This window comes from Pelodiscus sinensis, unplaced genomic scaffold, assembly GCF_049634645.1.
Source record: "Pelodiscus sinensis isolate JC-2024 unplaced genomic scaffold, ASM4963464v1 ctg45, whole genome shotgun sequence".
NCBI lineage: Eukaryota > Metazoa > Chordata > Testudines > Trionychidae > Pelodiscus > Pelodiscus sinensis.
Genome location: NW_027465963.1, coordinates 72,453 through 85,353, shown reverse-complemented (window position 1 = coordinate 85,353; position 12,901 = coordinate 72,453). Strand labels below are relative to the sequence as shown.

Sequence of the window (12,901 nt, the reverse complement as noted above, 5' to 3'; positions counted from 1 at the left end):
CCCTTTCCTTGGTTCTGGCTCTCTCCGCTACAATTTAAGTAGGCTTCCTGTTATGTCAAAACCGATAAGGCCAGATATTTGCTTAGAAATCATATTGCTTAATTAGATTCATGCTTATGAATTTGTATGGAATGAGTGAGGAAGTGTAAATGAGGAACACCCGATCATAAGGCAGTCCAATATCTGTAACCATTTAAGGCAGGAAAGGACCATGCAAAGTATATAAATTAACATAGCGAGTGGCCAGATGAAAATCTCTTTTTGAAGAGATGTAACAGCATGTGGAACTCGGGATTAAACTAGAGGTAGTAAAGCCCTCCCGTAGATCCAAAGTGACTCCAGAGATTGTCATGGTCTCATGCTCGATCTCCGGGAAGCTGACGCCTGGCCAGCTCCAGCCGCCTGTGAAATCAGAAGTAATCTACATTGCAGCCTCCCTTCAAACTGCCAGTATGAATGTACAGTGTGTGTGTGTGTGTGTGTGTGTGTCACCATACCCTTAAGAATCTGTACTAATAAACAAGCTTCAGAACTGCTCCAGTTCACCCTTTGTCTAACTTTATTCCTTGGCTGATTCCAAGGACAGGTAACAATTACTACTGTATACTTATCTATCCCATGGGGGTGAGCTCCAGTGCAATCAATTGTGATTGTAATGGACTGGGCTAGGGCACCACTGAGGGCGTCCACTGAGGGGGTATGTCTACACTACAAAGTTAGTTCGAATTAACTTTGATAGGCGCTACACTAGCACTCCGCTAGTTCGAACTTAATTCGAACTAGCGGAGCGCTTAGTTCGAACTAGGTAATCCTCATTCTACGAGGACTAAGCCTAGTTCAAACTTACTAGTTCGAATTAAGGGGTGTGTAGCCCCTTAATTTGAACTAGTGGGAGGCTAGCCCTCCCCAGCTTGCCCTGGTGGCCACTCTGGCCAACACCAGGGAAACTCTATTGCCCCCCTCCCGGCCCCGGACCCCTTAAAGGGGCATGGGCTGGCTACGATGCCCGTGCCAGGTGCAAGCATGCTAGCGCCCAGCTAGCAGACCCTGCACCTGGCACAGCTCGAGCCAGCCACCCGATGCCCCCCAGCCCTCCCCCTCTTCCCGGGACCAGGCTGGCGGCTCCCGGGAGCTTGCCCTGGACCGCACGAGGCGGGCACCCGCCTGGGCTAGTGCGGACATCGTGGACCTCGTCCACAACCTCCGCACTAGGCACAGGAAAGTGGCCGGCTAGGGCAGGAGAGCTGCCAGCCTGGCCACCCAGGAGCAGGTGTGCATGAAAATCAAGGTGGTCCAAGACCCCCAACCCTGAGCCCTGAGCTTACAATGGCCGTACTGGGTCAGACCAAAGGTCCATCTAGCCCAGTAGCCTGTCTGTCGACAGCGGCCGACCCTGGAGGGGATGGACCGAAGACAGTGACCAAGCCATTTGTCTCGTGCTATCCCTCTCCAGCCTTCCACAAACTTTGGGCAGGGACACCACTCCTACCCCCTGGCTAATACCACTCCATGGACCCAACCTCCATCACTTTATCTCACTTCTCTTTAAACTCTGTTCTAGTTCTAGCCTTCACAGCCTCCTGCAGCAAGGAGTTCCACAGGTTGACTCTTTGCTTTGTGAAGAACAACTTTCTGTTACTAGTTTGAAGCCTGTTACCCATTCCTTTCCTTTGGTGTCCTCTAGTCCTTCTATTATGGGAACTAATGAAGAACTTTTCTTGATGCACCCTGTCCACCCCACTCATGCTTTTATAGACCTCTATCCTATCCCCCCCCCCCAGTCTCTTTTCTAAACTGAAAAGTCCCAGTCTCTTTAGCCTCTCTTCATATGGGACCTCTTCCAAACCTCTGATCATTTTAGTTGCCCTCCCCTCTCCCACCTCCTTTTCCCAGTCTCCCCCAGTTTTGTTCAATAAAGAGAGATTCTATTTTTGACCACACGTTTTCTTTATTTTGTACATCAGGAAGGGGGGTTAGGGAAGGGTAAGTGGAAGGAGGTGAGGGAGAAATGGGGTACGAGCCCCCGATGGGGAGGACAGGGCTGGCTCTGCGGGCTTCTGGGGGTGGAAGCTCTCCTGCAGCTCCCCAATTGCCCCCTCTCCCCAGATGGCAGCCTGTGGCAAGTGCAGCCGGTCTGATGGCCGAGTGCTGTGATGTGCCCAGTGTGGGCACTCAGGGCACTCCAAGCCACGACTGCTTTGCAAGCGGGGCACCCCTGAGAACTGTCTGTCCGGGGTGGGGGTCGGGTCCCTTTAACCACAGCCCTCGGCTAGCCTGAGGCAGCAGCTCCATGCTCTAAGTCCTCATCTGATGCCCTGCCGGCACTGCTTCCGGCCAGCCTTAACCCCGGTTCAGGGTCCACTTAATGTGGACACGCTAGTTCGAATTAGCACAACGCTAATTCAAACTAGTTTTTTAGTCTGGATACATTAGTTTGAATTAACTAATTCGAACTAAGTTAGTTTGAATTGGCGCTGTAGTGTAGACATACCCAGGGTGAATTGCTCAAAACCAGGGCTCCTTACAGCCCTTGACTGGAGACCCTTCCCAAATAGGCCACACACCAGTCACACAGAGCACTTCAGCTGCCAATCTGGCCATCAGGAAGCCTCAGGAGCAACACCACTCTGACACCCCAGCTCTCCTTGTGCCACAATCAGCCCCAGACCTTACACACAGGTGAAGGGTTATAGAACCCAATCTCGCCTACCCCGAATGGGTCTTTCTGGTCCTAAAGAACTACCCACAAATCCCCGGTCAGTGAACACTTTAGATCTTACTCTCAAGATTTCGCTGGGCCAGTCCTTTAGAATCTAAAATCGAAAGGTTTATTAATAAAGGAAAGAAAAGGTTGAGAGTAAGGTTAAGGAGAACACATTACATGCACCAATCACCAAGTTCTTGATGCAGGCTCTCAGCAGAGATGTTACAAACTGCTAGCTTAGAAGTCTCTGGTGTACATCCTAGGTCAGGATGGGTTGACAATCCTTCCCGGCTCGCTGGCCCTCACAAGGCTGCATCTAGGGTCAGTAGCAGAATTGAAGACAAGATGGAGTCCACCTCATAGCACTTATATAGTTCTCCTGGCCAGAGCAGGTCACGTGGTCAAGTGACCTGTTTGTTTCACATGCTGGCAGCCATTATGCCCTGGCTGGTTTGCATGTTCCCAGATGCATTCCTCAGGTGTGTATTGGGCACCTTGAGAGCCATTGTCCTTGGGGCTCTGCTAATTAGCATAGTCATTCATTGGACAATCCTCCTTTACAACAGGCAGTGCAGGCCAGTATCAGCACAGAGCCCATGTTCATAATTCCACATACAGATATCATACAAGTACATGAGTAGCATACATAGATTCAGTAGAACATAAACTTTCATTTGACACCTTACATGGCCCCCTTTGTACAGACTTTGGGGCAAACCCCCCCCCCCCCACACATGGGTGCAGCAGTGATCTGGCTGCTCCCCTTAAAGTCCAGTAACATGACAGTGGTCCACATGAAATAGCGTAGACATGCAAAGTATCACAAGAAATCACCAGAATCAGAATCCCTGCAGACTAGAGGACTGTCTCCATCAGGTACAAACCCAGCCATTTCTATGAGCTCCTGAACCCAGAGGAAAAAGAGGATTACAAGCCTACAACACAGCCACCACTGGATCAATTCCCCGAGCTTGAAGGATAGCAAATGTGATTGCCATTCAGTTAAACAACAGGCTGACTAATTTCATGGCTACTCTTGCTGTAAATTACTGGAACAGTGCCCAGTGTGTGTCTACTGTGCAACCACAAGGGTGTAACACGACTCCAAAAGCACTTGTGCAAAGGTATCAGTTTGAACAAAACAAATCTGCCTCCCCTAAATATCCCGCAGGCACATCCTCATCTTCACCACCTGTTCTCTGCCCTTATGTTTTCTCTTGGTTCCTTTCCAGATTCAAGGGGCCCAATAAAGCATTCTCCCTGCAAAATAAACCTACTTGTATACTGGTATGCTGTCCTCTCCATGCTGCCTCTCCAGGTTTTGTCTTCCTGCAGTTTGCAGACCCAGTTCCACAGCAAGGGGTTGAAAGAGCAGTTCTACAACAACAGACTTCATGGGATAAAATCCAGCTGCTAGACTTTATAGGTACTGTGGCAGGGCGTTGCCCTGCACTGGCCCTTTAAGGGGCTGAGACCTGGAGTCAGGGGGAAGCCCAGTTAAGGCAAATGAGGGCCCAGCTGGAGACCTTAAGAGCAGCTCCTGGGAGGAGGAGAGGGACCTGCCTGCCTGCAATGAGAGAGGCTTCGGCCTGGCAAACCCAGGCTACCTGGCCTGAGGCCCAGGGCTGCAAGGAGGCAGTCATGGAGGGCGGGGCTCACAAGGAGGCAGCCCTAAAAGGCCAGGCTTCAAGGAGGCAGCCGTGGTTCACAAGGAGGCAGCTGTGGTTGGCTGGTGGAGTTTGAGCCAGGAAAGCCCCAGGCCATAAGACCACAAGGCAGGGTTGCAGGAGGCAACCGAGCAGGCAGAGGCACGCCTTTGGCCAGGGAGGAATGGCCAGGAGAGACTGCAGTCTGCCCTGAGACAGGGCTAGAGAGGGACTGGCAGTCGGCCAGTGAGGCCTGGAGGGTGCTGAGGAACTGTGTGTTCCTGGAGGGAGCTGGGTGTTCCTGGGAAGAAGAACTGGTGGTCCTAGGGAGGTGAAGGAAGAACAATGACTCCCCCCCCCCCCCCCCCCCCCCAGAAGGGGGTGCGGACCAAGACCGGAGTGGTCACTGCTGGAGGGCAGTGCCCTGAAGAGAACACCTCACCCAAAGGGGGCGCATCGGAGTGGCCAGCTACTTCCCCAAAGCCACCGTGAGGGAAGAAGCTGTGCGGAAAGTGAGTGAACCTGTTACAGTACCCACTGATGAGTGTAGTTGACTATTGTAGTCAGACAGGAACCCCCCCGTAACATCCATCTTGCTTGCCTGGAGCACACAGGGCACACACAGAGCAGTAAAATCAGCATAGTCTTTGAAGCCTTGACAGGAGGCCCAGATATGCTAGCTCACAGTGACCCTGGACAACTGTAAGCAGAGATATGAGGGTGATCGAGCTCATCGCTGACCAAGAGGCTGCCAAGGAGTGCCCTTGACTGAAACCCATATTGATATGAACACACAGCCGTCCGCGGGGGGAGGAATCTCCCGCCCAGCAAAGAATGTCCAGTACTCACAATTTAGTTCTCTCTCTTGCAAGTGTAAATTAAGTTGAAACTTGCTTGTAAGAACTGGCGCCACAGAAACAGACCAGTACAATTCGGCATCTTAGATAAGAGGATACGGGCCCCTATGGGTATAAAGATGGGTCCAGCAGCACATTTACTCTGAGCGTCAATCTACCATCAATCTGCTGGTCGGGTTAGGTGTTTGACCTCCCGAGGTTCCATGGGGACGCCCACCTCGTATCAGTCTTTCCTACGAATTGAGGGACCGGCCCTGGCCTGATACGCTGGAGTCGAGAGGCACAGAAGAGGGTAAAAATTGTACCTGGATGTGTCTTTTGTCTTAAGTGTACACATAGACTTAGAGCTCTTTAAAGATTAAGCTGTCACTTGGTACCATTATTTCTATTTTCTATCTTTATTTTCTTTGTAACCATTTTAAGATCTGTATTTGCTAGCAGTTAAGAAATAGAGCAATAGCCATCGTAAAAGGGAGTTACTTCGTGCAGTAACGAGTGGTCTTTCTTGATGTGTCCCCCCCGTGGGTGCTCCACTCTAGGTGAAGGGTGAGCCGCAGATCGGAGCTTTGTACAGCAGTTTCCCCCGTTGAGCCACGCATGCCCAGGAGGCGTCTCGAGCCCTTCCCGCCTCCTGAGGAGCGTGGCTCAACCCTCTCCCTTTCAGTTCCTCATCTCCGCCCGAGTAATTTTGACTCCGAGCAGAGAGGAGGCAGGGAGGGTCGTGGAGCACCCACGGGGACACACATCTCGAAGAACACTCGTTACTGCACGAGGTGAGTAACTCCCTTTTATTTTTCGAGTACTGTCCCCGTGGGTGCTCCACTGTAGGTGACTACAAAGCAGTATTCAATGTATGGCTGGAGGGAGCCGGAGTCATTGTTTGGCAGTGGTAGAGAGCACTGCTATGGCAACTGCTGAGTCACTCTTGAGTTGTGGAAGAATAGCGTAGTGTTTAGCAAAAGTATGGTCTGAAGACCATGTTGCTGCCCGGTAAATGTCTCTTAAGGGGACGTTGCCCAGAAAGGCTGTAGAAGCAGCCGTGGCTCGAGTGGAATGCGCTCGTGGTGGGCGCTGTAGCGGTCTATTGCCCAGAGAGTGGCACTTAATTATGCATGTTGATATCCACTTTGAGATACGTTGCGATGATATTTGTGTCCCTTTGGATCGTTCAGCGATGGAGATAAAAAGTCTTTCAGATTTACGAAATGGTTTTGTTCTTTCTAGGAAGAAGGCAACAGCCCTCCGGATGTCCAGAGTGTGCAGGCTGGCGTCTGTCTGCGAAGAATGCGGTTTTGGGAAAAAGGTAGGTAATACGATCGGTTTGTTGAGATGGAATTCTGTACAGACCTTCAGCAAAAACGTGGGGTGGGGTCTAAGTATGACCCTATCCTTCGTGAAAACTGTGTAAGGAGGTTCTGACATTAATGCTCCGAGTTCTCTCACCCTTCTGACGGAGGTGATGGCTAAGAGGAAGCAGACTTTCATAAAAAGGAAGGGCAGTGGTATTGTTGCCAATGGTTCAAAAGGAGGTCTGGTGAGGTAGTCCAAAAGGAGATTTAGGTCCCACAAGGGGGGTGGGGCCTTATATTGTGGGTACATATTTTGGAGTCCCTTGAGGAACCTCTTCATGATAGGATGGTTAAAAATGGAGAAGCCGTCCACTGAGGTATGAAATGCTGCTATTGCAGAGAGATGTACTCTTAGGGTACGTCTACACTACAGCGCTAGTTCGAACTAACTTAGTTCGAATTAGTTAATTCGAACTAAGCTAATTCGAACTAACGCATCTAGAACTAAAAACTAGTTCGAATTAGCGTTTTGCTAATTCGAACTAGCAAGTCCACATTGAGTGGACTCTGAACAGGGCTTAAGGATGGCCGGAAGCAGTGCCGGCAGGGCATAAAAGGAGGACTTAGAGCATGGAGATGCTGTCTCAGGCTAGCCGAGGGCTGCGCTTAAAGGGTCCCGACCCCCACCCCGGACACACAGTTCTAAGGGGTGCCCCGCTTGCAAAGAAGTTCTGGCTTGGAGTGCCCGGAGTACCCACACTGGGCACATCACACCACTCGGCCATCAGCCCGGCTGCACTTGCCGCAGGCTGCCATCTGGGGAGAGGGGGTAATTGGGGGGCTGCAGGAGAGCTTCCACCCCCAGAAGCCCGCAGAGCCAGCCCAGTCGTCCCCATCGGGGGCTCGTACCCCATTCCTCCCTCACCTCCTTCCACTTACCCTTCCCTAGCCCCCCTTCTTATTGATGTACAAAATAAAGATAACGTTTCTTCCAACATTGACTCTGTCTTTATTGAACAAAACTGGGGGAGACTGGGAAAAGGAGGTGGGAGAGGGGAAGAGAAAGGCTGGGAGAAGGGAGGGCAACTAACATGATCAGGGGTTGGGAACAGGTCCCAGATGAAGAAAGGCTACAGAGACTGGGACTGTTCAGCTTAGAAAAGAGGAGACGGAGGGGGGGGACAGGATAGAGGTCTCTAAAAGCAGGGGTTGGGTGGAGAGGGTGCATTCATAAAAGTTCTTCCTGAGTTCCCATAAAGAAGGACTAGAGGACACCAAAGGAAAGGAATGGGTAGCAGGCTTCAAACTAGTAAGAGAAAGTTGTTGTTCTTCACAAAGCAAATAGTTAACCTGTGGAACTCCTTGCTGCAGGAGGCTGTGAAGACTACAACTAGAACAGAGTTTAAAGGGAAGTGAGATCAAGTCATGGAGGTTGGGTCCATGGAGTGGTATTAGCCAGGGGGTAGGAGTGGTGTCCCTGCCCAAAGTTTGTGGAAGGCTGGAGAGGGATGGCACGAGACAAATGGCTTGGTCACTGTCTTCGGTCCATCCCCTCCAGGGTCCCTAGGGTTGGCCGCTGTCGGCAGACAGGCTACTGGGCTAGATGGACCTTTGGTCTGACCCAGGACGGCCATTGTAAGCTCAGGGCTCAGGGTCGGGGGTCTCAGTGGACCCCCTTGATTTTCATGCACACCTGCTCCTGGGTGGCCAGGCTGGCAGCTCTCCTGCCCTAGCCGGCCACTTTCCTGTGCCTAGTGCGGAGATCGTGGACGAGGTCCACGATGTCCGCACTAGCCCAGGAAGGTGCCCGCCTCTTGCGGTCCAGGGCAAGCTCCCGGGAGCCGCCAGCCTGGTCCCGGCAAGAGGGGGTGGGCTGGGGGGCATCGGGTGGGTGGCTCTGTGCCGTGCCAGGTGCAGGGTCTGCTAGCTGGGTGCTGGTAGGCTTGCACCTGGCACGGGCACCGTAGCCAGCCCGTGCCCCTTTAAGGGGTCCGGGGCCGGGAGGGGGGCGTAGAGTTTCCCTGGTGTTGGCCAGAGTGGCCACCAGGGAAACCTGGGGAGGGCTAGCCTCCCACTAGTTCGAACTAAAGGGCTACACAGCCCTTAGTTCGAACTAGCTAGTTCGAACTAGGCGTTAGTCCTCGTAAAATGAGGTTTACCTAGTTCGAACTAAGCGCTCCGTTAGTTCGAACTTAATTCGAACTAACGGAGCGCTAGTGTAGCGCCTAGGAAAGTTAGTTCGAACTAACGTCCGTTAGTTCGAACTAACTTTGTAGTGTAGACATACCCTTAGAGAGGAAATTGACAGTCCTGATGCTTTAAGGTCCATAATGTAGTCTAGGATGGTATTCAGTGGAGAGACACGGGGTTCCACTTTGGCTCATTGACACCAGTAAGAGAATCATATCCATTTCTGCTGGTAGGTTTTTCGAGTGGATTGCCTCCTGCTATGGAGGAGGATGTCTTTTACTTGCTGTGAGCAGTGGTCTTCTATCTCTGAGAACCAGAAAGAAGCCATGCTTGAAGATGCAGGGTACGGAGTTGTGGATGTAGTATCCTGCCGTCGTCCTGAGATAGTAGGTCTATCCGGTATGGTAGCGGATGGGGAGGCTGGAATGCTACCTTGTGAAGGTATGGGTACCAGGTTTGGTGAGACCATGATGGGGCAATCAGGATGACTAGGGCTTTGTGTCTCAGGATTTTACGTAGGGCTCTTGGGATGAGCGGTATGGGGGGAAGGCGTAATGTAGGGGGGCTCCCCATTTGATTAGGAAGGCATCCCCCAGAGAATGCTTGCCAAGTCCCGCACGTGAGCAGAATTAGGGACATTTGGTATTCTGGGCCGAAGTGAAGAGGTCTATAGATGGCCATCCCCACTGGAGGAAAACTGAGTTTGTGACCTCCGTATGTAATTCCCATTCGTGGTCTAATGTGAAGTTTCGACTGAGGGAGTCCGCTCTGGTATTGTTCACCCCTGGCAGGTAGGATGCTATGAGGGTGACCTGGTTGCGGATGCACGAGTTCCAGAGGCGAATAGCCTCCGCGCATAGGGAGCGGGAGCGGGCTCCACCCTGTCTATGTAGAACATCGTGCAAATATTGTCCGTTAGGATGCGAACTGTATGATTGGCGATGTCAGAAGCAAAGCGTGCGCAAGTGTTCCTTACTGCTCTTAATTCGACAAGGTTGATGTGCAGGAGTGTCTCGTTTGGGGACCACCTGCCCTGAACTTCGCGTCCGTCCATATGTGCACCACAGCCGAGGAGGAAAGCATCCGTGGTAATTTGGATAGTGGGTTCGGTTTGTTGGAATGGGACCCCCGCCAGAAAATTGTTTGGCACGGTCCACCATCGTAGGGATGCAAGCACGTTTGGTGGGATAGTAACCCTTTTGCTTCGAGGGTGTTGTGATGGGATGTAAACGGTCACCACCCAGAGCTAGAAGCATCGAAAGCGTAGGCAAGCATGGTGGACTACGTAGGTGGTGGAAGCCATGTGTCCCATTAGTCGGAGGCATGTAAGTACTGTGGTGGTAGGCATTGTGAGCATCCCGGTTATAATTTCCTGTATAGTTGTGAAATGTTGCTGAGGTAGGTATGCTCAGGCTGTAACAGAGTCCAGTCGTGCGCCAATGAACTCTATATCTTAGACCGGGTGCAGCATTGATTTGTCTTTGTTGATCAGGAGGCCTAGACGGTTGAGGAGGGCCGTGGTTGTATGCATCATAGAGGTGGTTTCGGCGTATGAGGATCCCTTTAGAAGGCAGTCGTCCAGGTAGGGGAATATGATAACATTCTGCTGCCTGAAGTACGCAGCTACGACCGCTAGTACCTTCGAAAATACCCTTGGAGCTGATGAGAGGCCGAAGGGGAGAACCTTGTATTGGAAGTGGTCTGGACCGAGCGCAAAGCGTAGGTAGTGTCTGTGGGAGGGGTGGATGGTTATATGGAAATAGGCATCTTGGAGGTCGAGGGCTGCAAACCAGTCCCCTTGATCTAGCGCAGGAATGATTGCAGAGAGAGAGAGAGAGAGACCATCTTGAAATGCTGTTTCTTGAGAAATTTGTTCAGTTTGCGGAGATCCAATATAGGTCTCCAACCCCCTGTTCTTTTTTCAGTCAAGAAATAGTTCGAGTAAAACCCTCTCCCGTGGAACTCTCGGGGTACCCTTTCTATCGCTCCAATGACGAGGAGCCGATCGATCTCTTGTTTTAGAAGGGTTTTGTGAGAGTGGTCCCTAAAAAGGGATGGGGTAGGGGGAAGGGTAGGGGGTATAGAAATAAAGGGGATGGAATAGACCACTCGAATTATCTCTAGGACCCAGCGGTCCGATGTTATGGATTCCCACTGTGGGAGGAAGGGGCGCAAGCGGTGGTTGAATAGATGGCCATGTTGAGCTGGTGCTAGATCGTGAGGGAGGTCTTGCAGGCCCTCGACGAAATGTTCAAATTTGCTGCTTAGATGGTTGAGTAGCCAGTGGGCGGGTTTGGTTGGGTCGCCTTCTGGGACCTCGCTGTCTTGGTCTGGTGTCTTCATAAGGCCTCTGTGGTCGATTGTATTGCCCATATCGGTATAGATTATATGAGGTGTATCGCCTGCGTTTATAGGGTGGTGTGTACATGCCTAACGTGTGAAGTGTGGACTTAGAATTTTTGCTGTTGTGGAGCATTTCGTCTGTAGTGGCTACAAATAACTTTTGTTTGTCAAATGGCAAGTCTTCCACTTTGGGCTGGAGTTCGCGGGGAACTCCAGACGACTGGAGCCAAGAAGCTCTATGCATCACCACCGCTGTAGCTGTGACTCGGGCTGTGCTGTCAGCTACATCCATTGCAGTTTGGAGAGCGGTGCGGGCGATCATATGGCCCTCATGAACTATTGATTTCAAGATGGGTCTTTTAGAGTCGGGGAGGTGTGGCATTAGTTCTCCCATTTTTGAGTAGTTGTCAGGTAAGGGAACACATGCACTCCCCTCTTTCGAAGGAAGGCTGCTACCACTGCCATACGTTTGGTAAACACCCGTGGGGCCGAAGAAAGGCCAAATGGTAGTACAGGCAGTCCCCGACTTACGTGGATCCGACTTACGTCGGATCCCTAGATACGAACGGGGTGAGGCAACTCCCGCACATGCGCAGCAGCATTCCCGGGGCTCGCTCACCTGGGTCCTAGGATCCTCCTCCTCCTCGGGCCGGCTCCGACTGGGGTCCCGCAGAGCTGCCGGGCAGAGGAAAAGTGCCTCCCCACGCCCGCTGCCCCCCCCCACCCCCCTGCCAGCAACAGGCTGCCCCCTCCCCTGAGCAACAGGCTGCCGAACAGACAAAAGCAGCCTCTCTGCCCTTCCTCCCCTCTATACATGCCGGGCTCCCGGAGCGCAGCAGCGTCCCTGGGGCTCGCTCACCTGGGTCCTAGAATCCACCTCCTCCTCCTCTTCGGCCGGCTCCAACTGGCCTCTGCCTGCAGCAGCTGGCCACAGGGACAGGGATCCCGCAGAGCTGCCGGGCAGAGGAAAAGTGCCTCCCCACGCCCGCTGCCCCCCCCCCCCCCGCGGCCTCGCATCCTGCACGCCTCCCCCCTCCCCCCCTGCCAGCAACAGGCTGCCCCCTCCCCTGAGCAACAGGCTGCCGAACAGCAGACAAAAGCAGCCTCTCCGCCCCTCCTCCCCCTATACATGCTGGGCTCCCTGGGCAAACAAAGACTCCACCAAAACAAAAAGTGAGTGGCCTCATTGTGTTAGCAAAAAAAGGACCCTCCTCCTAGAACCCTGGGTGGTGTGTGGAAATAAAGCTATTAGCTCAAAGCATGGTGCAGAGCTGTTTGGTATTTGATGAGTTACTCCTTTAGTCCTGAGTTTGTCACAGGGACAGAAATAGATGTGAAATCTTCTGAACAGGGGAACAGACAGCAAAACAAACATTAGAGGGGAGTTAACCTTTCCCTATGCTATCCAAAACTAAAAAAAATGTTTGGCTAGAGTTTCCCCTACAATATGTACCAGTTCCGACTTACATACAAATTCAACTTAAGAACAAACCTACAGTCCCTATCTTGTACGTAACCCGGGGACTGCCTGTACCACAAATTGGTAGTGTTCCCCTGACTGAGAACCTGAGGTAGCATCTGTGACAGGGAAGGATTGAAATGTGGAAATACATGTCCTTCATGTCGAGAGCATGGAACCAGAAGCATTTCAGAGAATGTTACCATAGAGGTCCTGGATTTCAATCTCTTTTCTAACAACCTAAATTTAGCCTCCAAAACCTTCTCCTACCCTTGCCTATGTCATTGGTACCTACATGTACCACGACCACCGGCTCCTCCCTAGCACTACTGTGACGGACCGGGCCGTGTCTGGGCACAGCTGAGGGCGTCCGCTCAGGGCGAATTGCTCAAATCCGGGGCTTCTTACAGCCC

At 52.1% G+C, this 12,901-nt stretch overlaps 1 protein-coding gene across 1 annotated transcript in view; it reads left to right on the top strand.

Annotated features, from left to right (window-relative positions):
* The window catches only part of LOC102450730 (uncharacterized), a 132,996-nt gene that overhangs the window by 50,894 nt on the left and 69,201 nt on the right, over positions 1-12,901 (top strand). The window contains exons 4-6 of the mRNA XM_075917379.1: positions 4,023-4,130; positions 5,910-5,980; positions 6,432-6,510. Coding sequence (XP_075773494.1) covers positions 4,023-4,130; positions 5,910-5,980; positions 6,432-6,510 — 258 coding nt within the window. The remainder of the gene's footprint in view (positions 1-4,022; positions 4,131-5,909; positions 5,981-6,431; positions 6,511-12,901) is intronic.